Source organism: Tamandua tetradactyla, chromosome 4, assembly GCF_023851605.1.
Source record: "Tamandua tetradactyla isolate mTamTet1 chromosome 4, mTamTet1.pri, whole genome shotgun sequence".
NCBI classification, from domain to species: Eukaryota; Metazoa; Chordata; class Mammalia; order Pilosa; family Myrmecophagidae; genus Tamandua; species Tamandua tetradactyla.
Genome location: NC_135330.1, coordinates 28,756,083 through 28,781,672, shown reverse-complemented (window position 1 = coordinate 28,781,672; position 25,590 = coordinate 28,756,083). Strand labels below are relative to the sequence as shown.

General features: G+C 35.6%; 1 protein-coding gene across 16 annotated transcripts in view; it reads right to left on the bottom strand.

Moving 5' to 3' along the window:
* The window catches only part of RABGAP1L (RAB GTPase activating protein 1 like), a 734,005-nt gene that overhangs the window by 142,441 nt on the left and 565,974 nt on the right, over positions 1–25,590 (bottom strand). For 9 of the 16 annotated variants that reach the window (XM_077157041.1, XM_077157040.1, XM_077157043.1 and 6 more), the window contains one exon: positions 7,411–7,539. In XM_077157041.1, the coding sequence (XP_077013156.1) occupies positions 7,411–7,539 (129 nt within the window). Of the gene's footprint in view, positions 1–4,129; positions 5,831–7,410; positions 7,540–17,735; positions 18,090–25,020; positions 25,348–25,590 lie in introns of those variants that run through there. The other 7 variants (XM_077157058.1, XM_077157060.1, XM_077157057.1 and 4 more) reach the window with 5 other exon arrangements.

Sequence of the window (25,590 nt, the reverse complement as noted above, 5' to 3'; positions counted from 1 at the left end):
GTTTTTCCTTGGGTGGGACATGGTGGCTCAGCAGGCAGAATTCTTGCCTGCCATGCCAGAGACCTGGGTTCGATTCCCAGTGCCTGTCTGTGCAAAAACAAACAAACAAACAAATGCTTTTCCTTGTTCTTCACACCATTCACTCTATGACATCCCCCTCATTCTTTTTTTTTTTTTGGCATGGGCAGGCACTGGGAATCGAACCCAGGTCTTCAGCATTGCAGGTGAGAACTCTGCCACTGAGCCACCGTGGCCCACCCTATCCCCCTCATTCTTAACCTTGCTTAACAGAAAGTTTCAAATGGGATATCCTCAACTGCCTTCTCACCAAACTGCACATTCACCTTTACCTCTTTCAATTCCTTCCTCATGCCCTCCTGTTATAATGAAAGAGCGTTCTATCCTTTTCAGACTAGTTCCTTACCTCCTCAGAGGCCTGTCTCTGTTAATATATTCCCCTTTTCTTACTGAATCTTCAGCTCCTCTCTTCTGTGGAGCTTTCTTTCCTATTGAAAGATGGAGTGGTCCAGTCTGTGAATATCAATTCTCATGACTCAGCTATAGACATCTTGGCCTACTTCTTGTTTCTTAAACACACTACACCTCCTCCACCTCTCAGCTTTTTCACATGCTCTTTCTTTAGTATGGAATGCCTTATCATCTCAGTTCAAGAAAACTTTCCTTAAATCATTGAGTCAAAACCAGGTTCCTTTACTATTTGCTCTCACATTTCCTTACAATGTACCTTCTGGGCACTTACCTCATTTTGTATTTATACACTTACTAAAAGATGATTAGGTGATTAACATCTAATTAAAATCTTCTTCACACTACCACGTCCATGAATTCAAGGATCATATTTGCATTTGCTCAATCTTGTATCCCCTAGATCTAGCACAGTGCCTGGGCACACAGTAAGTCTCATAAGGAAATAAAGATTCATTGAGGTTTACTTTATTTTATTTTATTTTTTTGTAGCATTTAAAAACTCAAATTTTACGAACAACCTCCAAAAATTCTTATAAACATCATGTCCTCTTATCTCTCTCTCTTTTGTACTGGTCGTCTCCTCCATACCTCAAACCACACCCCCATCCCCACACCCCCAATCACACAAAGCTTCTTAGAAGAGTTGTCTTTTCTTCCTTCCTCCATTTCCTCATCTTCTATTTATCCCTTGAATCATTTTCACTGGCTTTTATACTCCATCATTCCACTGAAACTGCTCTCACTAAGGCCATCAAAGAAGGCTTTGTTGTTAAATATTGTTAATGGTCACTTTCCACTCCTCAGTGACCTAACATGTTTACAAGCATCACTGACACATTCCTTCCTTCTTGAAAACAAATGCCTTTTCCCTACTGTTTGCATTTCACACTCTCCTGGGTCTCCTTCTTTCTTCTCAGTTTCACCAGCTTCTATCCCTGAGTCCATCCATCTTTCATCCTTTTTGCTCATTTTATTTACTCCTATAGGAGAATTCATCCACTTCCATGATTTCACAGCTGATGACTTTTAAATGTTTACTTTCAGTTCAGATTTTCACTTCAATATTTATCTGCTTATTGGGTATTTCTATTTAATTGAATACAAGTTTGCAGATATGTACAACAAACTGAACATGTCAAAAACTAACTCATCATCTTCCATCCCTCTACATTGTTCTTTTTTTTGTTCCCTATCTCAGTGTGGCTACCACCAACTTGCCAAGTGAGAATCCTGAGTGTCATTACCTGGTTCTCCTCCCCTATCTCAATGCTTACATATAATCACCGAGATCAGCCATCTGTATCTGTTGATGTATCCACAGCTCTCCACCCCATCGCAAACACTCTGATCATTTCTTACCTGTAGTATTGCAATAGCCCCTAAGTGATCTGCCTTAGTTCTTCAAACCATTCTTCACACAACAGCCAGACCAACCTTCCTAAAACACAGACCTGATTTATCTTCTAGTTAAAATCACTCAATGCTTCCCACTGCCCTATGGATGAAATCCAAATTGCATACTATGGCTTACATGGTTCTGCACAAAGTCTCTGGCTCCTGCTTACCTCTCCAGTCTTTCTCATCCACTCCCTTCATTCTTTCTTCCCCCTCACACCCTACTCTCCAGTCATTAACTATGTTTAGGTGTTGGACAACTCCATGCTTTCTCTACTTTGGGCCTCTATATAGCTCTGTGTGGATGTCTTTCTTCCTGCACCCTGTACTCCTTAACTACTGCTAATCTTTTAGGCCTCACCTTAGCTCTCATTTCCTCTGAGAAGTCCTGCTGTGTAATTTTTGGCACACAATAGGCACTCAATAAAGGACCCTTTTTCCTTAATTTCCTTCTTTTACGTTAAGGTCAGATTTTGTAGTTTTAATTTTACTCAAATTATTTTACTAATGAAATAAAAATGAAATAGGCTAATGTATACTTTAAAACAATGTATTATGACGATCTACCAACAGAATGTTTTAGATGATGTACTTATGAACTTTGCTATTAACGTGGTCCATCACGAATGTGGTACTTTTAACATTATTCTAAATAAAACTCAACTTCAAAAACAAAAACAATAAAAAACAACTTGCTTTTCAAGCTTTGGAGAGTAATTCTCAAGGTAAGGTTTACATGGCCATAGAATTAAGGTGCATTTAACATTAACTTACAGAACTAACAATTTACTCTTCTAATTTATCTTTTTAAATTTTATCAGTGCAACGTCAGCTAAATGAAGGACATTGTATTTGAAAGACCAAAATTTAAAATATTTCATCATCCACATATACAGCACCTATTTGAACCACAAGGAGACATAAAACATTGAATTAAATCCTATCAAACTTCTCATATTGACAATTTTCCAAACAAAAGTGTAATTTCATCAATTCAACGTAGCACAACATAAACGGCACTGAATAAAAATATGTAGAAGAGTAAGCAATCAGATCACGAATAAGTATAAAGGATATGTTTAATATATGCTTAAATATATATAGGTATCCTATTCATAAATTCTATGCTCTATTGAAGTATCAATTTGCCTACCAAATTGGGAATGGCACGTTAGTACAAAGGCTAACTTTTTTTGAGTCACTGAATTGCTTTTAATAATCCAATGAAAGCTATGTATTGTCTCACAAAGAAAAAAATATGTTCATATTTTGTTTTTGAACAATTTTGAACAATTCTTATGAAAGAATTTTCATATTCTTTCATTTTTTGATTGTTTTCATTCATGGTTTTGAACGTTCATAAATTCAAATTTCTGGTGATTCACAAAGTCCCTGAAGTTAATATCCAAGTTTAAGAAGCTTTACAGTGCTAGCAGGAATTTTAACTATAAGGTAATTTAATAATAGGATTCAATAAAAGTTCACTTCCTGGGAAAGTCAGGATATTAATATTAGGTATTTTTCTCTAACCATTTTTCATTTAAATCTTGATTTCAATATTAAGTAGCAAATGACTAAAGTCAAATTTGATCAGTCAACATATTTTCTGATTTAGGCTTGGTTGGAACTGTGGGGGTAGGGACACATCAGAATAACTTAACATCTTGTTATTTAAATTAGCAGTTTAGGACCTACTAAAAAATGTTCTTTATGTTTAAAGTTCTACAGGTGTTAGAAGAAAAGAGTTATTTATCCAATCCAGTTTGCTTTTATAAATACCACTGATACCCTCACAGAAATAAACTACATACAGAGAATACCAAATACCTCTAACAAGTTATTTTGTACCTATAACTGCTGCATTTTTTTTAAAACCAGTCATTTCTCTGAAATCACTGGTTACAAGTTCCTTAAAATTAGAGGAAAGTGAATCATGTTGTTGCGTATCTAAGTGAGAACATGTCTATTCAAAGAAAATAAAACTATACACAAAAGTATTAGCTTAAAAAAAGTACTAACTTTGAAAATAATTTAAATCCCTCCAAAAATCTTTTATAACACCTCCCCCCCACCCCCACCCGCCCCGCATGGGCCAGCACTGGGAATTGAACCCGGGTCTCTGGCATGGCAGGAGAGAATACCACTGAGCCACCGTCGCCACGCCCTTATAACTTTTGACAGCAATTCTGTTCTTACTTCAAAACAGGCTGTGGATAAGATATTGTGAGTAAAAATGTGAACTCACCTTCCCACCTTTCCTTATGCCTACAGTCACCTTCACCCTGTGAATGCTTAATCTAACACACAGCCTGGGTCTGAAAGGCCATCATCTCCCAGAGCTGCCAATTACCAGCATATACCACCACAATGATGGCACAATGATGTAATTCCTTACCCACACGCACGCTTCCATTATTCATTGTAATACCTCATCCTCCAGAGCCTCTCACTGCAGTATATCAGAATGGGGAAGAGGGAAGGTGGTAGAAACAATGGAATAGGTTCTTTCAAAAATGCAAGTTGGTGTGATTTAGGAGATCTAACCAGCTTTAGGGTTTGAGGATTTTCTTGAGGTAGAGAAGTTTAAAATGAAATAAAATACAAAAGAGGATAGAAAATATCACAGCACATATTACATGATAAGGGTAAGTATCTCTTCATATATATATATATGCAGATATTGTATGTATGATTGATGTCTTGATAAAAGAGTTATTTCAAAATGAAGGCCCTCGTTAAAAAAAAAATTAAGCTTTTGAGCTAGAGACCTTATTCTAGTCCCAGCATAATTCCTGAGTACTGTGCTATTTCTTTCTTTCTTCTCTTATTTTTAACTCACAATCATCTATTACCAATCACATTATAGGTGTTCTGTGGGCACTGTTTTAAATATCTAAGAAAAAGGTACTTCCCTTAGATGATGCAAAAACAAAACCCTGTTAGTCCTCTTTTTTTTTTTAGTATTTATATCTACCAGTTCATGTCCAAATAAATCACTCAAGTACATTCATATAATATTTTGAACCTGTTTTCTTTGTGTGTGTTACTTTTCTTAGCTAATCTTTTTTTTTTAATTCTAACTGATACAACAATGTACAAACACATACATTTATAACATACAAACATTCCATACATGGCATACAATCAATGGCTCACCATATCATCACATACTTGTATATTCATCACCATGATAATTTTTAAGAACATATGCATTACTCCAGAAAAAGAAATAAAAAGAAAAAAGAAAAAACTCATAATACCATACCGCTTATCCCTCCCCCTCACGACTACTAGTATTTCTAGCTATCCAACACATATATTTTTAAATTTTAACATTTTGAGCCTGTTTTCTAACATACCTAACATGTGTCTCTTTCTCAGAGTCTATGTTTCTGGTTTGACAGTTATTAGCTACTCCATCTTTGGAGAAACTTCATAAATTATATTGGGAAAAAAACTTTCCATGTTTTCATATTTTTGGATCATTTCCATGTTTTTTTTTTTGGTTTGTTTTTTTAATCCTATTGACTTGCCAATGCTATTAATTTCCTTTGAAAATATTTAACTTTCCACCTTAACTGTAGCTCTTAATTCTCTACTCTTTTACTCATTATTTCTTCCTGGCAGCTCTGGAACAATCAGCTAGCCAAAGCCTACCTTTCAAATTCACCACCCATAAAGTTCAGCCAAAGGCACCATTCCCACTGAAATGTATTTTCAGAGTCTACAGATAAATGTGACTTAGGCTTAGTCATTTAGCCTAAGCAAATAAAATAATCAGCCTTGATGGCTTTTAAGAATTTACATTTCAGGCTGGAGAATTTAGAGCTCCAACTTTCTTAGGATATTTGAAAAATGATCGCTTTGAAGACATGATTCACTTGAAAGATAATATAATTTTTTTCTATTCAGTTATTTACCTTCAGCATTGAACTGCATTAAAAAAAATAATTCATAACTTTCTTTATAAGAGGCTAAAATTCAACACCAAAAAAGTGTTACAGTGAGTATGGTGCTTAAATGAAGTTTATGTCAAAGTCCATTTTAATGTATTTAATAAGTCTATGGCAACTCTATTTTTTAGTTGCTTAGTCCAAAAATCTTGGAAACATCTTGAATCCTCTTTTTCTTTTACACCTACATCTAATATATCATGATATTCTGTTGGTTCACTTTCAAAATATATCCAGGTTCCAACCACTTCTCATCATCTCCATTGCTATCAATACCTGGTTCAATGTATCTTTCAACAGGATTAGTGCAAAAAGCTCCTATTTGGTCTCCCTGCTTCTACTTTTATGTAACTATGATATGTTTTTAAGACAATAGCCACTCTAATCCTTTTATAAACCTCAAATCCCATTACTCCTCCACTCAATACTGCAATGGCTACCCACTTCACTCAGAGGAAAGCCTGTATCCTCATAAGAGCCTACATTTTCTGACTCCTTGTGAACCTGCTAATCGCCTTTACTGCTACGCTCCTTTTCATTCACTTCACTCCAGCTACATTTACCTTCTTCCTGTCCTTAAACCCAACAGGCATGAGCCAGTCTCAAGGTCTCTGAATTGGTTGTTGCCTCTTTCTGGAATGTTCTTCCCTCAGACATCTACATGACTAACCCTTCATCTCCTTCAGCTTCTCAATGAGGTCTGCTCTGACTATCCAATCAAAATTGCTACCTTCCCTCCCTCAATCAATCCAATTTTCTTTATCTTGATTGGCATTTTCTTTTTTCATAGCTATTTATCACATTCTAACATATCAAATATATTCTTTTTTTCTGTTCATTGTCTGTTTTATTAGGTAAGAATGTAAGGTCCACGAGAACAGGGATCTTTGTCTCTGTTTTGTTCAGAAAACAAATTTATATACATATCATAGCTAGGCAAGAAGGTCCCTTGGTATAGTCCAGAGGTACAAGAATTAACATCAGTAAAGCAGCTCTACATTTTTTAGAAATGTATTCTTACCTTAATACCATAACTTTCTGGATAGATACTTCAATTTCACACTAGCTTATAAAACGTGTTTTAGTTTTATCAGACATATGACAAGTTCCAAGGTATCCACAGATATTTGACAGGGATGGGATGGGAATGGGCAGATCAAGACTCAATTTTCCAAGTCCCTTAGAGAAAGGAAAGCATTGCCTAAGCAGGCTTTTCTTGCTTTGTCCTAAATAATCTTAAAACAGATGGTAAAAACTAAATACTAAGTCTGCTGCTATGGAAACCACTGTCATAGCAGCCCACTCTAAAGACTACCTATCAGATTAATGGCTGTCTTCCTATTGTTATAACCTGAACCTGCTAACTTTCACCCTGGGTCCTACAAGAAGGCATAGCTATTATATTAAATACACACCATGCTGAAAAAAAATCTGGGAGAAACTAGTTCATACACAATATCACCTTGAACATAATCAAAACCCAACAACAAATAAAGGAAGGTTTTAACATAATTTTCCATGTTATTCTGCACTGAGGTTACACTTTTCTAATATAGAAATGCATATATCCTACCTTAATATTGCATGCCTGCTCCATCAGTCTTCTTGCATTTTCTTCTGCCCTGTATCTCTTTGGAAGCTGAACTCTGAAGAACTTTAAAGCACCTTCAAAATCAGCTTGCAACAAATCTTCTTTTGAGGTCTACAAAATAAATCAAGAAGAATCATCAGTACATTTTAGTCTGCATTCAGGACAAATACATTGCAAAAAGAATTTGTTTTCCTGAATGCATTTGTATATCTAAGATTTAGACTGGTTCCAGAATTTTTTAGGAAGAGAATTCTACCTATTTACTACCAGCTGAAATAAGTCACCATATATCTATCCTAAGACGCAGCAGTACAAGAATGAATGAACAAACTAACGTATTTAACATATATCACCTGAAGTTTAGAAAGATGGATTCTGGCAAAATTCACCAGGTTGTTGCTCTGAGAGAAGAAAAAGGCTAAAAAGGAAAAAATTTGAACTATGGGACTAATCTGCAAGTTTGACTTAATGGGCATTTTAAGGACATTATTATAAAACTGGATGAAAACAGAAGATGTAATCAAAGCACATCAGAGTTACATAATAAGTAGTTAATTGGAGGATAGCTGTCCAAGTAATGATAGCAGCAGCTCAGGTGAGGAAAATAAAAAACTTACCTCACACCTTAATGAATGCTAAGAAAAAACAACTGAAGTAAACCACTTAATTACTGAATTGTTTATGCAAACTCGTTTGCAAAATTTACTTTAAAAAAGAACGACCACTTGGAAATAAATATATTCATGCATAGATAGAAAATTTGAAATAAAACAAAATGCTTCTCTGGATAGTAGGATAATGGGTGATTTTTTTTCATTTTTACTGTATTTTTTGCAGTAAAGCTTTTGTAATCAGAAAGACAATAAACACTTTAATTAATATTTGGCAGACACTCTGATATATATTACATATCAGACTCAGGCAGACTGAGTACACAGAAGTAAGCCAAAAAGAAATTAGATGTCTTAATAGCCAGTATTTACTTGTCAAAAATTTCCATAATAAAATTAAAAAACTTAGAAATTACAGAACTATATACTAGTTAAAAAATGTAAATTCATTTAAATTCAAATGCCAAGCTGATTAACCTTAAAGACTGCATTTGAAGCATATAAGGATGTCTGGGAAATTCGTGCTCACAACAGGGCTTGACTGTCATCACCGCCCTAGTGCAAGTCCTTTCCATCTCTCAACTGGGCCATCGTAGTAGCCTCCTAACTGGATTTATGCTTTCTGCTCTTGCTTGCCACAGTTCATTCTCCTGGCAGCCACCAGAGAATACTCTTTAAAGCATGATTCAGATTACGTAGCTTTACTATTTAAAACCTTCCAATGGTTTCCACTATGCTCAGAATAAAACTCCAACTCCTTTCCATGGCCAATAAGACTTTACATAATCTGTGGTCCCTGCTTTACCCCCTAATCTTGTGAACCACTTCTGTCTCCTTGTTCTCAAGCTGCAGGTAAAATGGCCTTCTTTTTGTTTTTTGAACACACCAAGTTTATTCTAACTGAAGGTTATTGTACTTGCTGTCTTCCTGGAATAATCTTCTCCCACGTTTTCATAAGGATAGCACATTTTGTGATCTAGATGTTAGCTCAAATGTAAAATCCGAGTGAGGCTTTCTTTAAGTACCTAACAAATTCCTCCCCCCACCCCACCCTCTACCAAGTCACTTTGCAGTTTCTACCTCTGTTCCCTCCTTCCCCTTATAAGGTTTGTCTTGTTGGCTGCTATAACCACAGTGATAAGAAATAATCCCAGCATATAGCAGGCACTCAATAAAAATATGTTAACAAATGAATGAACTCTACTGTCCTCTCCCTTTCCATATATATACATTTCTTCTTTTTTCCTTCCTTTTTATGAGAAACATGTAAAATAAATTAAAATATTAATTCATACACCAAGTAGTTTCACTAGACTCTAGATTAGTCTAGCGCAGGACCACAAACTAGCAATCAGGAAAGAGCAAGGCTAACTGCGGCAATGAAAGACACCTTCAGTGCATCTCAGATCTGTACCCCCCTTAGAAATACTGAAATATGGGGGCACAAAGGGATGGAGAGAATGTTTAGCTTGTATCAGCTCACCTTATCTTGGATAGAAAAGGCAGTTACTGAAAATTATTTCAGCTCAAAAGAGGGCCCCTCCAACTAAAATATCAATGGCTGAATTATATGGAAAATATCCAGCTATCAGTTATACCAGACATTCCATATCCCCAGTCTTCCTTTTTCACCACTAATACTGATTCTGATGACCAGCCCTCTGGTAATCATTGAGAAAATTCACACAGGCTGCTTATGGTTTGGAGGGAAACAGGATTAATTCATTCCCAACTATTCTGACAGCACTCTTCTACTTTCAGTATATCACCTCTAGTTACCTGGGAAGAGATGCTTTAAAATAGTGAGAGCAATGTTTTGCTTGCAGGTAGCAGTATGATTGCCTAATTTTCTAATACTCCCAGAGCTTAATTTCAATCCCAGCCTGTGAGCTCATACAAAAAAATGAAAGTTTAGAATCAAGGTTGGTGAACACACATCTTCATGCATTCAACCTCAAGCCAGGTATGGATGGCTACGTACAGAGAAACGCTGTTAGGAGGAGGCTATAGTCTCAAGGAAGAAGTAGCAAGATGCTCCCTACCCATCTGGAGCTGAAGTCTGCCTCGGGAATGAGTCCCTGGGAACCAGAAGCCAGAGCGCACCATAGTTGCCTTTTGTAAGACACTGTTGGTACTGGTGATGCTCCAGATAGTATATTCAACTCAGTTAAGCCTTTGGAGGGTGAAGCCCTGACAGCCCTGGAATAAATTCATTCTAATTCCAACTTTGGCTAACTCATGGTGCTGCGTAAGTCTCCCCATCTTTAATATGAGTGCACTTTGTGAGCTCCAAAACAAATATAAGGCAAAACAAACATAAGGGATCGCAGTCTTTGTGTTGTCCAAATATACTCAGATACTGTCATTTTAGTGGCTAAAAACAGTGCTTTGAGCTCACTGACATTTCTAATTCTATAAAGTAGGCCGCCTTAGTTGTAAACATCTACATTCTTCTCCTGGGCTGCAATAAAACTAATTTCATTGTGAATGAAAGAAATTATGCAAGTAAGCAAAAAAATCATAAACATAAACCTCACTTGCTAGTTTTCTAGTAGAAGCCAGCCTACAGCACTACTTTCTGATGGGCTTTTTCCTCCAATTTTTAGAGAGACTTCCATAATCATTAAGTATCACCTCAAATACTTTTGTAAAGCTCTTTTGTAAAGGTGATTATAAGCTTATAGGGCTAACTTTCCATTTTCTGATATCAATGTATCAGAGTGGTTTTTTCTTCTGCAATCAAGTAAGAGAAACTTCTTGCTCCACAAGGATCTAGGTGTCTCACTAAGAACATATCATTATTTGTATATGTGAGTGTGTGTCATACATTTTTAGTGAGGTCTAATATTTTTTTTCCTGATTATGAAAGTAACACATATTCACTGTCCAGAAAAAAGAAAGTAATTTTTTTAAGGCCTGATATATGGTCTCATCATCTAGAGGTAAACACAATTACATCTGTTACAATATTTACAGTCTTTCCCCCATCTCCACATACACACACACACACAACTCATTTATGCTTAACATAGTTTGAGTCATTTTGTTAAAAATTTTTAATTATTTTGTTAAATATATATGTCTCACAAATGTCAAGCATTAATGCAATATTAGTCTAAAATATAATGCTAACCATATGTGCAGTAGTATGCTTTCTATTAAAGTAAAACATGGCTTCAACTAGAGTTATAGGACCAGTTCTTACATATACTAATAATTAATGAGCTGGTTGTGGAGACAACTTCATTAATGGTTATAATTAAGTTTGTTATTATATGAATTTTTTTCATAATTTATATATAATTTTATCTTTCAATGTAAAAAACTAAACCATGATGACTTTGTAGATGTCAAATATCAAGAAGGAAGGAATTAGGTTTTTTCTTGATATATTATGCAGCAATGGCGTCTTCTCTTTGAAGTATAACAAACTGCAATCATTATATCAGAACCAATTGAAATTCAGAACATGAGAACATAATTGGAATGTAATGTGGCACCATTCCTAACCCTGAAAGAGACAGTGCCTTGAGTCAAATATGAGGCTGTAGAGAAATTTTCCTGTTCTGCTGTGATGGTTCTTATCAGTTCTTTCTGTTTCTCAGCAAATTTCCATCATCTGTTAGGTTTCTTCACAGACAATATCTTTAACTTCTGCAGGGTAATGTAGTAAATGAAATTCAAAAGGCCTTCCCTTCAAGAAAGGCTATGGTGCAATGCTCTCGAACACTGCCTATTTCTACCTCCTGATGGTCTCTGTTACCAGTGACATATTCCAAGTTTATTCACTGATGTCGGTTCACATCAGTGGGACCATACAGTATTTGTCCTTTAGTTTTTGGCTAGTCTCACTCAGCATAATGTTCTCAAGGTCCATCCATGTTGTTACATACTTCATAAGTTTATTCTGTCTTAGAGCTGCATAATATTCCATCGTATGTATATACCACGGTTTGTTTAGCCACTCATCTGTTGATGGACATTTTGGCTGTTTCCATCTCTTTGCAGTTGTAAATAATGCTGCTATAAACACTGGTGTGCAAATGTCCATTTGTGTCTTTGCCCTTAAGTCCTCTGAGTAGATACCTAGCAATGGTATTGCTGGGTCATATGGCAATTCTATATTCAGCTTTTTGAGGAACCGCCAAACTGCCTTCCACAGTGGTTGCACCATTTGACATTTCCACCAACAGTGAATAAGTGTGCCTCTTTCTCCACATCCTCTCCAGCACTTGTCATTTTCTGTTTTGTTGATAATGGCCATTCTGATGGGTGTGAGATGATATCTCATTGTGGTTTTGATTTGCATTTCTCTAATGGCCAGGGACATTGAGCATCTCTTCATGTGCCTTTTGGCCATTTGTATTTCCTCTTCTGAGAAGTGTCTGTTCAAGTCTTTTTGCCATTTTGTAATTGGATTGGCTGTCTTTTTGTTGTTGAGTTGAACAATCTCTTTATAAATTCTGGATACTAGACCTTTATCTGATATGTCGTTTCCAAATATTGTCTCCCATTGTGTAGGCTGTCTTTTTACTTTCTTGATGAAGTTCTTTGATGCACAAAAGTGTTTAATTTTGAGGAGCTCCCATTTATTTCTTTCTTTCTTCAGTGCTCTTGCTTTAGGTTAAAGGTCCATAAAACTGCCTCCAATTATAAGATTCATAAGATATCTCCCTACATTTCCTCTAACTGTTTTATGGTCTTAGACCTAATGTTTAGATCTTTGATCCATTTTGAGTTAACTTTTGTATAGGGTGTGCGATACAGATCCTCTTTCATTCTTTTGCTATATGAATTTTAATCTTTTATCCTGACAGTGAAAAAAGGCTTAATGCATGATCTTATAATGATAAGATCCAAGGCTTTAAAAAAATGTACCCCTGAAAGACAAAACAACATTTCAAGAGCCAAATCAAGTAACAAAAAGATGTTGTCCCAACTTTGGTATTATCAGTCTCCATCTCTGCTCCACTACAAAGAACCCCATCAGGCTAGAAGAATTCATTTTCTGGAAAGGTGGTTCTTCAACTGGGAAAGTCTTAGTTTTTCTATAATTCTCTCAGAACATTAGTACAAGAACAATAAAATTAGGAAAATGTAAATATTTTCCCAACATTTGTTAAGTAATGTTAGATAGAAAGCTATAAAAACCAGAATTATAGAAATTTGAATGAGCAAAGACAGGTTTTCCTCTCTTGCAAAAAAGAGGGAAAAAACTTTACTAGCTTTTAAATAAGAATACAGGATAATTTTTGAAAATTAGTGACTCTACCAATACCTAACTTTTGCTCTCTGAACTTTCTGTCAAATACTTTCAAATGATGATACAGAACATATTTACCAATTACACTTCTAAGGTAACACAACTTCTTTATTCATTTGAATAGAAATTACATAAAGAGATTACCTGGACAGTTAAAGATACTTTAAAAAGTTCACTTTTAGTATTTCCTTTTATGTAAGTATGAAGAAATATCCAGAGGGAAAAGATAAGTAGGATGTTAATGTAAGTATCCTTTGCACTGAGAGCTTCAGTAAAATAAATTAAGCAAACTGCCTGGCACTCAACAGACACCAACACAAATTTTGTTCCATTAATTCAAAAGGATCCACTTTATGGATACTCAATATTAAAAAATAAAAATTTATAAATTGTAAATTATGAAATTGACTTAAGATTTATTTTGATATAAGGGTTGATTTATACTTCTGATGGGTTGTATCCGAAGTATACATGGCAATTTCTGTATTTGGAGTCTTTAACTTTTTTTAACAGTTGTAATCTCTCTTCAATAAGCAATCCTTGCATCTATTCTCAATAGAGGTAAAAAATGGGAGCCATTCTTTTTTCTGCTCTTCTATACTTGTTGAAAATTAATATTTTTAAGAAAGTCTACAAACTTAAAAAAACCTAGGAGACATTTTGACAACATAAGAAATTTCATCAAATGAAGCCTTAAAATGGCTACTGCAAGGACAGCTAAAGCATTTGTGTATGTGTTACACAAACACACACACACACCCTCCTTGGCCTGAGAGTCTTTTGGATTCACTGTGGAAAGCATTCAGAGTCTCAGTATTAAAATCATAGCCAACACTAATATTATATAATGATCTGATAATGACTTCCCATGTCATACTAAACATTAAAAAATAAAACAACCAAGCCAAAGCAAACTAACCAACAGAAAACCAACATTCAGAGGAGAAAAGGGAAATTTTGAACATGGGCAGAGTAAAAGTTTTATTCTGCTTCAGATTTCACACAGAGCATGGACTCTGGCTATGTGCCACCGCTGACACCATTTTGAATGTGTTTTTCCCACTGAAAAATTCAGTGCAAGAGTATCACATTTTAAAGCGATTTTTTAAAAAGGTGGCAGGGTGGGTGGAAATAATTCTAACGTATGAGTGCTAGCTCCAGATGCTTCTATTCCATACCACCCACTATTCTTGGATGTTAAGTCTTTCATATAAGCAAATTTCTCTTAAGCAGTAAATTCTACATTGGATTCTTTCAGGAGATTATTTGGAGAAAAAAAAAAATCTAGGCATGGTTCTCTTTCTTACTCTCACCCCTAATAGCTTTTACATTCGTTATAGTGTCTAACAAGATTTTTATGCACTTGAGATATATTTTTAGAGGTCTTACAGTCGTTTGAAAGCACAGGTTTCAGAACAGGAAAACATTACTTTGCTAATGTCTGGGATATTTGTGTCTCTTGTTTCTGTCTTTTAATTTCACCAAAGAAATGTGTGTTCGGTCAGTCTGCACACAGAATGCATTGTGTGGTGGTAACATCTAAAATGAAATACTAATGTATTAAAGAGAGATTGTTCTTTACTGAATGCACCTTTGATGAACAATAAGCAAAACCCCCAAATCTGCATACGCTATTCAATCAGTAGGCTGACTCCAACCAAGAGTTATAGAAGCACAGTGTTCTAGTATTTTGACGGTCCCTCTGTAAATCAGTGAACAATAAATAAGACTAAGTCCAAATCAACAACACTGTCTTCATACATCTTCATTTATTTTACTGGTTTAAAAATGTTAACATATAAAAAATTACTGGGATCTTTAAAATAAGGTATTTGTATTAAGTCTATACCATTCATGCTTTTTTTAAGTTTGTAATTATTATATATTTTTAACTTTTTTATTATATAGTATAACATATATGCAAAGCAAAGAAATAAAAAGAAAAAGCAATAGTTTTCAAAGTACTCTTCAACAAGTAGCTATGAACAGATCCCAGAGTTTGTCATGGGCTACAATATGATCCTCTCAGATTTTTCCTTCTAGCTGCTCCAGAATATAAGAGGCTAGAAGGCTTAAACATTTTTTTATCACTACAATTGACTTTTTTCTTTCTTTTTTTTTTTTGTAAAATAATATATATACCAAAAAAAGCTATAAATTTCAAAGCAAAGCACCACTAATAGTAGTAGAACATATTTCAGAGTTTGATATCATACCCATTCATGTTTAAAACGTAATTGATAAGGTACAAGAAAAATAGTAATTTCTTAAACTGAGTGCTGGCCGTCTTGACTGGTAATGGAAAGACTGTAATACTGTATATGACAAGATTTCTCTTACGGATTCCCTGTGCAGATTAGCCATTAATCCCATATCATTACCCAGTCCAATAACACAAGGCTGAACAACTGTATCGCTCCCTGGTAAACATGCTGAACTTGAAGAGTAACTCATTTGACAGCAGATCCCAATCTACAACCATATTGCTAATTAAAGGGCATGGAGTTTCACAAAATGTACTAATAATCTTTCAAGTATAACTGTGTATAACAAAGTCAGAAATTTCCAAATGGTCCTCTAGATAACCCAGCATATGCTTTTCAAATGTAATGCAAGTGACATTATTAGCTAAGGTCTGAGTGTTAGAACCTAAAGCAACTTGAGGAATATACTTGCTCAGTTAGAAACAGTTGTCTAATCTGGCAACCAAACGGGCTTTGTACAGTTATAATATACAAATATATATGACCTTCCAAACATATGGACGTGTAAGCCAAACTCCTTGTGGATTTTACTGCTGATAGTTTTGTTTCTTTTTTTTTTTTTTAACTATAGGCAGTTTATATCTAAAACGGATTTGAGTATGAGAGATTCTTTTAGTTATCAATTTAAGTTTTCTAAATACTGTAAATGTAAATGCCAAAGAGGCTGCTGTCAAGTTACCAGTGGAAGTCTTTGAGTCACAAAGTTGAGTAGTCTTCAAAAGTATGGAAATATATTGGCCCCAAACTGATTCCTCAAAGCAATACAGAGAACTGAAATATTATACTGTTAGTACTTCTTGGTATCTTAAGATCCTGAAATAAAAGGCTTCTTATTCTACTTAAAAAAAAAATCTCCTTTCTAATGGAATCAGGAATCTTCAGTTTTCTCCTATATTAAAAAAAAATGTGATACAAGGAAAGCAAAATTCAATTGAGCACTGATGAGCTCACCTGGGCATTAAAACACATATATTGGGCTCTTTTTACTTTTTTTACTTAAATCACAAAGAAACTATATTTCTTGAAAATAACCCCCTGAAATTGCACACAAGTCACTGTATCTAACTTCATCTTGCAATGGTAAACAGACATTCTCAGGATAGGAAGTCCCCTGTGTACATGGCTAGCTCATGTTTATTACAATAATATAGGAGATATTATATTTGCATGCAAATACATATGTAATAATGAATTAGTAATTGTAAAGATAAGTATAAACAAAGATGAGCTATACTGGAGAGGGATATGTGGGAGAAAGAGTTAAATTCAGTCAAGTAAAAATTATACTGAAAAAGGAGAATAAGATAGAGCTGTTGGGAGGGAACAGTCTGGAATGGTATTAAGTTCCACTGTATATAAACAGACAAGGCTAAATTATTCTTGTTCAATTACCAAATAATGATAAAGAGTTACTGTAGTCCGATTACACTATAGAACAGTTGCTAGGTATAGTTCCTAAACCACAGAACAGAAATGGGCAATGTTCCCTGCACCAGTGATTGTGGGTACTTAATTTTAACCCTTGCTAAGAGATGAGGAAGCGTGATTTTCTCTTTTCTCAAAAAATCAAATAACAAGCAAGACAGACTTTCCAGATTCATAGCACAGACTTAACAGCTTTAAGTCATTTCATAGGTACACAATTTAATCATTTCAGGAGAGAAATCTACAATTTCATACTCAAGGATTTTTAGGGGAAAAAAATCTCCTATCAAAAAAGCAATCAAATTGGCAAACAATTGGAGAGGTTAGAAAGAAAACTACATGTAGTCTAGATAAGTGGCAGTAATGTCTGTGGTAAAATTTAACTCTTTGGAGACATAAATAACAGAACGCCTATTATCAAGCACCTGTGCATTCTGCTTTATCACTGAGCCTAGGCAGCCAGAAAATCATTTTTGCAGCCACAGAGATAAGGCCACTACTCTGAGAAAAAGAGCCATGATCTCTTCTAGCCAATTAAGGAGTGGCGTGGACCAGCTTGGAAAAAGCCTCACAGCAGTGGTCACTCAACACTCCCTTCTGGGTGCAGTGGGGATAAGGAAAAAAACAACAACAAAACACACACACAAAAAACAGGAGACCGCAAGCCTCTTCCAAGGATACAAGGTATTTTCACAGTGGGAGATAGATTCCCTACAAATGAAGTTCAATGAAAAACAGTCTCACCGCCAGAAGCCGAGGCACAAACAGGCGATGCCCCATCCCCAGAAGTTCCAGCACTCGACATGCGTACTCATTCACCAGCTTGCTCCTCTCGTCGTGCATGTCCTGGGACTTTTTGACAGGAGGTGCGAGCTTAGCAGCTGGGGCTGGGCAGGGCACCCCTTCTTCCATGAGCAGTAAGTAGGTATCCAGAATGAGAAAGCTGGATCTTTTATCCACAATTTTAGGAACTGCGGTGGGAGGGGAGCCAGGCTTAGGTCTCCCCAGGAGTATGCATAAGCCAGTCTGTGATGGGAATTGTCAGCTACTGTCTCCGCAAGAAAAACATTTTGGCTAAATTATGCACTGTGTAAGAGCCCCAAAGTAGACTGGAAAATGAGAATGAAATGAAATACTGATCTAAACAGAAAACTGTATAAGCAATTAAATGCAAGAAAATGGCCAAGAGTGACGCAGGAGAGTTCTAATACATGTGTAAAAAGAGACAAGCTGCCTAGAAGGGTCTAGCATGTGAGTGTGTGTGTGTGTGTGTGTGTGTGTGTGTGTGTGAGAGAGAGAGAGAGAGAGAGATAGCATGCACAAGTGAGTGTGTATGTCTGTGTCTGAGTGTGTGTGAGCAGCCAGCAGCAGCCAGGAAGCCAGGGCAGTTGTGAAGCTGCAAGGAGAAAAGGATGAGCTCATTGCAATCTTTGATTCGTGACAAGCAGCGCTACTGCTGCTGCTGCTGCTGCTGCTGCTGCTGCTTCTCGCTGTGAATCAGTAATGAAGGGGTAGGAGAGGAGGGGGAGGGAAGAGGAGGAGGTAGGTGAATGAGCATGCACAGTGTGTCTCGGGGGAAAATGCTGTAATAAGAAGCCAATGGCAAGCCGTTGGACAGATGCGCTTCTCCCTCCCAGTCCACCTTCAATCAGTGTTAGTCTGACAGCTTATGCTACTGAATCCTAAATCTACAGTGAGACGAACTAGCTTCTTCTAACATGTGATGCTCACAGAAAAATCAGTCAGCCTGCCAGCTAAAAGGCTGACCTTTATTCACTGCTGCTTTCTAATAACAAGAACAGAAAAAAGTCTGATCTTATACTATGTATTAAGCAGGATGCTCCAAATCTTTCTGGACACAGCAGAGGTGTTGGGGCAAAATGATGGTGTAAAGACAGAAGCGCAAGGACAGAGCATCTAAGAAATGACACACCCTTAAGTTGAAATGTTCGTGCAGTAATAATGACATTTTGCAATGCCAGGATGTGCAGAAGCATGCTGGGAAGGCTGACCCCAAATAAAAGGAAGATTTTTATAAACATGCAGCATAATAAAACATAAGCACCTACAACACAATATTAAGAGCATACATTTAAGAAATGCAAGCAAAAATAACTTTCTTATATCACAGAACTAATGTAACTGAGAATTACCTATAGTTAAAAATTTTACAATCTTGAAATAAGCCAGACACACAAGGACAAATATATGATTTCACTTATATGAAATACCTAGAATAAACAAATTCATAGAAATATAAAGAGAATTACAGGTTAGCCGGAGCTGGGAGCGTGGGGGTTAGGATTTATTGCTTAATGGGTCCACTGGTTTTGTTTGAAGGGAAAAGTTTGTGTAATGGATGGTGGTGATATTAGCACACTATTATGAATGTCACTGAATTGCACATATGAGAATGGTCAAAATGGGAAATCTTATGTTACATATGTGGTAACATGATAGAATTTTTTTTAATTTACAATCTTAGTATTAAAATGTCATATTTATTTCTTTGATGTGAATAATCAGCTGTAGTCAAATGAGGCCAGAAGGACAAGATCATCTTTAGGGACACGAAGTTTTAACTAATAAATACTCAGTATCTTGTTTCTGTAGTGGTTTCATAAATGCGAGACTAGTTTCTCCATGCAAGTTGTAGACATGGTACAGAGTAACGGGGCTAAGAGAGACAGAGCAAGTTCCTTCTGAGTCTTAGTTTCCTACTCTGACAAATAAAAGTTACAAATCTCTGCAAGAAACATATTTGTTGGCATATCTCTGTGATCCTGGTGTGCCAGTTTGAAAGGATTATGAAAAGCCATGTTTTAATCCTGATCCATTTTGTTGAGGCAGCCGTTTCTTTAAATCCCTATTCAGTATTGTAGAGGTTGGAAACTTGATTAGATTTGTCTCCAGGGAGATGTGACACAGCCAATTGTGGGTATTAATCTTTGATTAGAGGGAGATGTGACTCTACCCATTCCGGGTGAGTCTTGATTAGTTTACTGGAATCTTTTAAAAGAGGAAAGATTTTGGGGTGGGCCACAGTGGCTCAACAGGCAGAGTTCTCACCTGCCATGCTGGAGACCTGGGTTCAATTCCCAGTGCCTGCCCAAGCAAAAAAAAGGAAACATTTCAGAAAAAGCTTCACAGACATGAGAACCACAAGAGCCCACACAGCCAGAGACCTTTAAGGGAGATGAAGAAGGAAAACACCTGTGGGAGAGCTTCATGAAACAAGAAGCTTGGAGAGAAAGCTAGTAGATGCTGTCATGTTCACCATGTGCCTTTCCAGTTGAGAAAGAAACCCTAAATATCATCAGCCTTTTTTTTTTAACATTTAAAAAAAACTTTTATTGATAAAACAACATACAAGCACATACATTCTTAACAATCAAACATTCCATACATGGTGTGCAATCAATGGCTCACAATATCATCACATAGTTGTATATTTATCACCATAATCATTTTTTAAATTAATTTTTAAATTTTTTTAAATATCAAAAAGACACCAAACGCAAACATTTGTAATTTTTGATCATTCCGTTCTACATACATAATCAGTAATTCACAATATCATCACATAGTTGCATATTCATCATCATGATCATTTCTTGGAACATTTTCATTAGCTTTTCTTGAGTGAAGGTAACTTACCTCTTGTGGTGCCTTAATTTAGACATTTTTAGAGACTTGCTTTAATTAGGACATTTTGATGGCCTTAGAACTGTAAACTTACAACTTAATAAATCCCCCCTTTAAAAGCCATTCTGTTTCTGGTATATTGCATTCTGACAGCTAGTAAACTAAAATACCTGGTTTAAAAAAAATAGGTTAATTATGGAATTGGGATAAGAAGGAAGAAATAGGAAGGGAGATATTGTCTCCTTTACTAAAATATGGTTTGGTTTCTTTTTCCAAAACAAGAAGACAAAGCTTTTCTTTTGCTAAACTTTTTAAGTATTATTTAAAAAATGTTTTAAATGAAATTTTTATATATTGCGGCCAACCCTTTTATTTCTTCCAAAACTGATTTTTAAAAAACTATGCTAAATAAAGATTTTAATGTAAAATGATAAAAACCATTAGAATATTACATACGTATAGATAAACTATACAACTCTCGAGTTTCCAGGGAAATGTTTTATGGCCTATAGACATATGGGCTAGAAGTAAGAAAATATAAGGAAGAGATTCTGGGCCTTTCTTCACATATTGGTGTTATACAATAGATTTTTATGAAAAAAGTGTGCTACTGATGTATGAGGGTTAAAAACGCTGTCACAGAAGCTTCACATTTATAAATAAGGGGCATTTAGAAAGGAAGGCGAATTTAGTGACTCTTGGTTATAACATTTTTTTCTGATTGACTTTTAAAAGGATAAGGTAGATGTTTCCATCCAACTGAACTGGTCTTAAAAGAACACTAGCAGAAGCATTTATTTTTTCTTAAAAGAAAAAAATCCAGAAACAAATTCTTATCCAAAAGGATTCTGGTAGAAAGAAGTAAAATTTAATCAGAAGATTTTAGAATTACGAGGTTTGGCTCTGACGACTACAAAAAAAGTTAAAATTACATGCACTCATTACATGAACTCAAAATTAAATGTAATCGTTAAAATATGATATTTTAAGGAGCAAACCAAGTTACACTTAAAACATTTTAGATACATTTAACAAAATGGTTGTAAAAGGCGCTAAAAGGAAGCAGTCACTTATTTCAGTTTTCCCCCAATATCTACATCACACTTCCTCTCAACAATGTGTTGTCCTTGCTTTCAAAATTTTCATAATTTTACAACTCTGGTCCTGCTCTCAGGTTGTCCTTTGAGAATATGCTATTGATCAATGCCAGGTAAAATAACTCTTCTGGGCATCTCTTGGTAAAATGGATTCTAGGGATTTCTAATAGTCATTCATCTCATAAGCATTTCCACCTCTCCTTCTCCAGCCTCCTAATAATTTATTGTTGACCAGATTCAGCAAAAAAATCACTGAATACTTTTTATAAGAAATTTTGGAGTTATAAAGTAGTTTAAAAAGAACATTTATAATAGAAAAGAAATTATTTTGAATTGGCCAGTTAATAGTACACACTTTCTCAAATTTACTCCATACTACCATAATTCAATAGCAATTTAAAGATAACATGGGAAATTCAGATGAATCATAAAATGAAGAGTAAAGGAGAAGTAAAAGGGACCAGGCAATGGGTCCAAAGTCATGGTCTACACAATAGAAGCCTAAGTCTCCGAAGAGCTGCAAACAGGTGGTCAGAGGTATATACACTTAGAGAAGAGGATTCATGAGATTGCTCTTCTAGTCACATCATTGTTGTCTACAGTAGTTAGGGACAGAAGTGGGTTACTACTACTGGGATTGGCCTGTACCCAAATCTAGTAATTATGGGAATTAACATATCTATAATATCAAAACATAGCATTACTTATTACATGATCTTTGTCACATTTATTAGCTATACGCCATGGGTAAGTTACTTAACCTTCTCTGAGTTTCTGAAAAATGGCACTATCACCTACCTAGCCAAAATGCTCTGAGAATTTAATCAGTTATATGCATACAGAGCTCTTATAATGCCTGTGCGTGGTGGGTGCTTCATAACTAATAGCCTTCTTCATTTTTTTCCCAGGAAGTCACGTATTAGAGAGAACATGTATAAAATGCATTGTGTTAATCTGGTTTAAGGTTTAGACAGATGAAAAGGATTTAAATTATGATATTAGAATGAGAGTTATCCAAACACTGATAAGACATTCTCATCAGACCAACTGCCTCTTCAGCTTACCCGTAAGATTTAGACACATAACAGCAAAGGATCCACTCTTTTCTTAAATTGATTCTCTTGCTATTTCTTCTTTGTGTGATAGACTACTTTTTAAAGGATAAACCCTCATAAATTGGCATGTTCCTAAGATCTAACAAACAGGCTAAACAAAAGTGACATAGTGAGTAGTACCAGCATCTTGGTACTGTAAAATTCCACACAACTCACACTCTTTCTATCATTCAGGTCTTGATTTGGCCCAACACTATGCTGCATGCTGTTGGAGATAGAAAGGTACATCAGATGCTGCTTCTAACTTTATAAATTATTCAAGCTACTTGAAGAAGTGGCTAAAATGAAATGTAATGAGGTTGACCATACAAGTTATATCATAAGGAAATGAGTCTCATTATTTTATAGTTGGAACTTATACATCAAAGAATTAGAGTATAAAATAATACATAATTACTTGACATCATGGGTAGCTCCCAACACAAGGCTAAGAGAATTTAAAAATATATTTTGGTAAAATGTTGTAGACTCACTTATCTTTTAGGAATGCTCTGGTCTCTGGTGAGACTTATGGCATAATCATCTTAAAGGATTTTTTTGTTTGTTTAAAAATTGAAGAAAGAACTTTCCTTCACCAAAAGCAATTTGATAACATTCTGAATAGTCATGGTAGCATTGTTAAAATCCTAGTGCCTACCCTTTTGATTAGATTCTACAGTAATGCCTTTATTAATGCAGGAATTTTTTCCTATAGCCCCTTTGACAGTTGGTCATTTTGCCTCTGCTTCCATATTTTCATTGACAGGTAGCTCAAGAGGTTGCCTATTTTATTGCTGGGCATTTATATTTGTTAGAAAAGTATTTCTTATGTTGAACCAGAAATCTGCAACTTCTACTCACAGGATTCAGTTTTATATTTTATAACAACACAGAAATAATATGCTTCCTTTTTACACATGGTGTTAATAAAATAGTTGAAGGCAACCTTAATTTTCTTTTCTTCAAGCTTACCATCCTAGCTGCTAACTGGACCTCCTACACAATGGTTTTGGGATTGTTTTAGACCATTTACACTTTTGCCTGCTGCCCCAAGGACACACTCATTTGGACAATGTCCCTTGGTAAAATGTTGTGCACATGAAAAGGATACTCTAGATTTGATAACAGAATCATAAAAGAATGGGATGTTGTTAGACCACAGGAAACATCAAAGTATTACATGTTCATCCTATTTATGGAAAGACTGAGGCAGCAGATCAATGACTTATCCCTGGTTATAAAACTTCTTGGAAGTAGAACAAGGAAGTCAGGCTCCTAAAACCCAACTGCAAAGCAGGAAACCTAGCAGTTACTGTGCTGAAGTTTGCAATCTTTTGGTTAATGTAAGTGATAAAACAAAAAGTTATCTTATTAAGAAGACTGTGCTTCAACATTTTATCACACATGGAAACGGTATGGTGCCTGTGTCTGCTATCTGGTATGAAAGAATCTCAGTTGAAGCTGAGTTGAGAAGGGGATATCCAAAAACCTGCCTTGAGAATAGTTACTTCAACACCCACATTTGTGACAATAAAGCACATCTGCATTCTCAATTTTTAACTGATAAGCACTCTCTTCTTCAATCAAACAGTTCAAGGAGCTACATCCTTGGCAGGTCAGCCACAGCATCTACATTAGAGTAGCTTTCTTGAAGCCATGATAGTGACACAAGGTTGAAAATTGAATGTTATCTTAGTTGCTTTTTCCCCCTCCCTGGGCAGTATGTATAAAGGTTATATATATTTTCAGGCTTAAGCATAAAGCATGAACATATGTTAGCAGAGGACTGTGTTTTACTTTTAAATTGGATAAGATTAAAATTACGACTTATAGAATGCAGCCTCTCAAGCTAAACTAACATTTTTTTGTTGTTGTCAAAAATAACAAGGTATACTCATTTTGTTGAGTTACCTCTGCCTTTTCCCTATGGTTCATCTCCATTTCTCTATTAATCATGCACTTTGTGCCATTTTCATGTTACACAGAATACTAATGAAGTTTAGCAGCTGTCACTGAAAAATAACATTTTTCAGGGTAAGAGTTATATGGGTCAGCCCCTGCATTAACAAGTGAATTTGTTTCTACAAAATGAGTATGTCAAGATGGGACATTCATTTCTCTGAATGGACAATCCATGTTCTAAAATAAAGATGGTAATAGACTATAAGGCAATTCCATCTTATACTCACTCACAGCTTCAAACGGATTCAGTAGAATTTCAGAGACGGCAAATTGGCGAGAATAGAGGTAATTTTTTCTCTACTTTTACTGGAGGTGATCTGCCCCCTGTGAGCTCAGCAGATGTCCACACTCAATATGTTCAGGCTAACTTGCATGGTGACAGTAACTAGGGTATAAGGGTCATCTATGCTTGGTGTGCTCTGTTACCTAGCTCATACATGTGCATGTCACAGATTTTTGATGAATGTTTAAGTGACTAAAAGTATAAATGATAATAGTTATTCACTCTTATTAAAGGTCAAGAACTATGCTAAGCTCATAGCAGGTACTATCACATTTAATTTTTTTTCATGGGAAGGCACTAGAAATCAAACCTGGGTCTCTGGCATGGCAGGTGAAAATTCTGCCTGCTGAACCACCATCATACCGCCCCACATTTAATTTTAATGACCAGTTATGGCCATTTTACATAGGAGGCACTTGAGGCTTAGAAAAGTTAAGCGACTTACCCACAGTCATGCAGCTAATAATTGATAACTGGCACAAATAGCAGGTATGTAATTTTATATACTGCCAGTATTT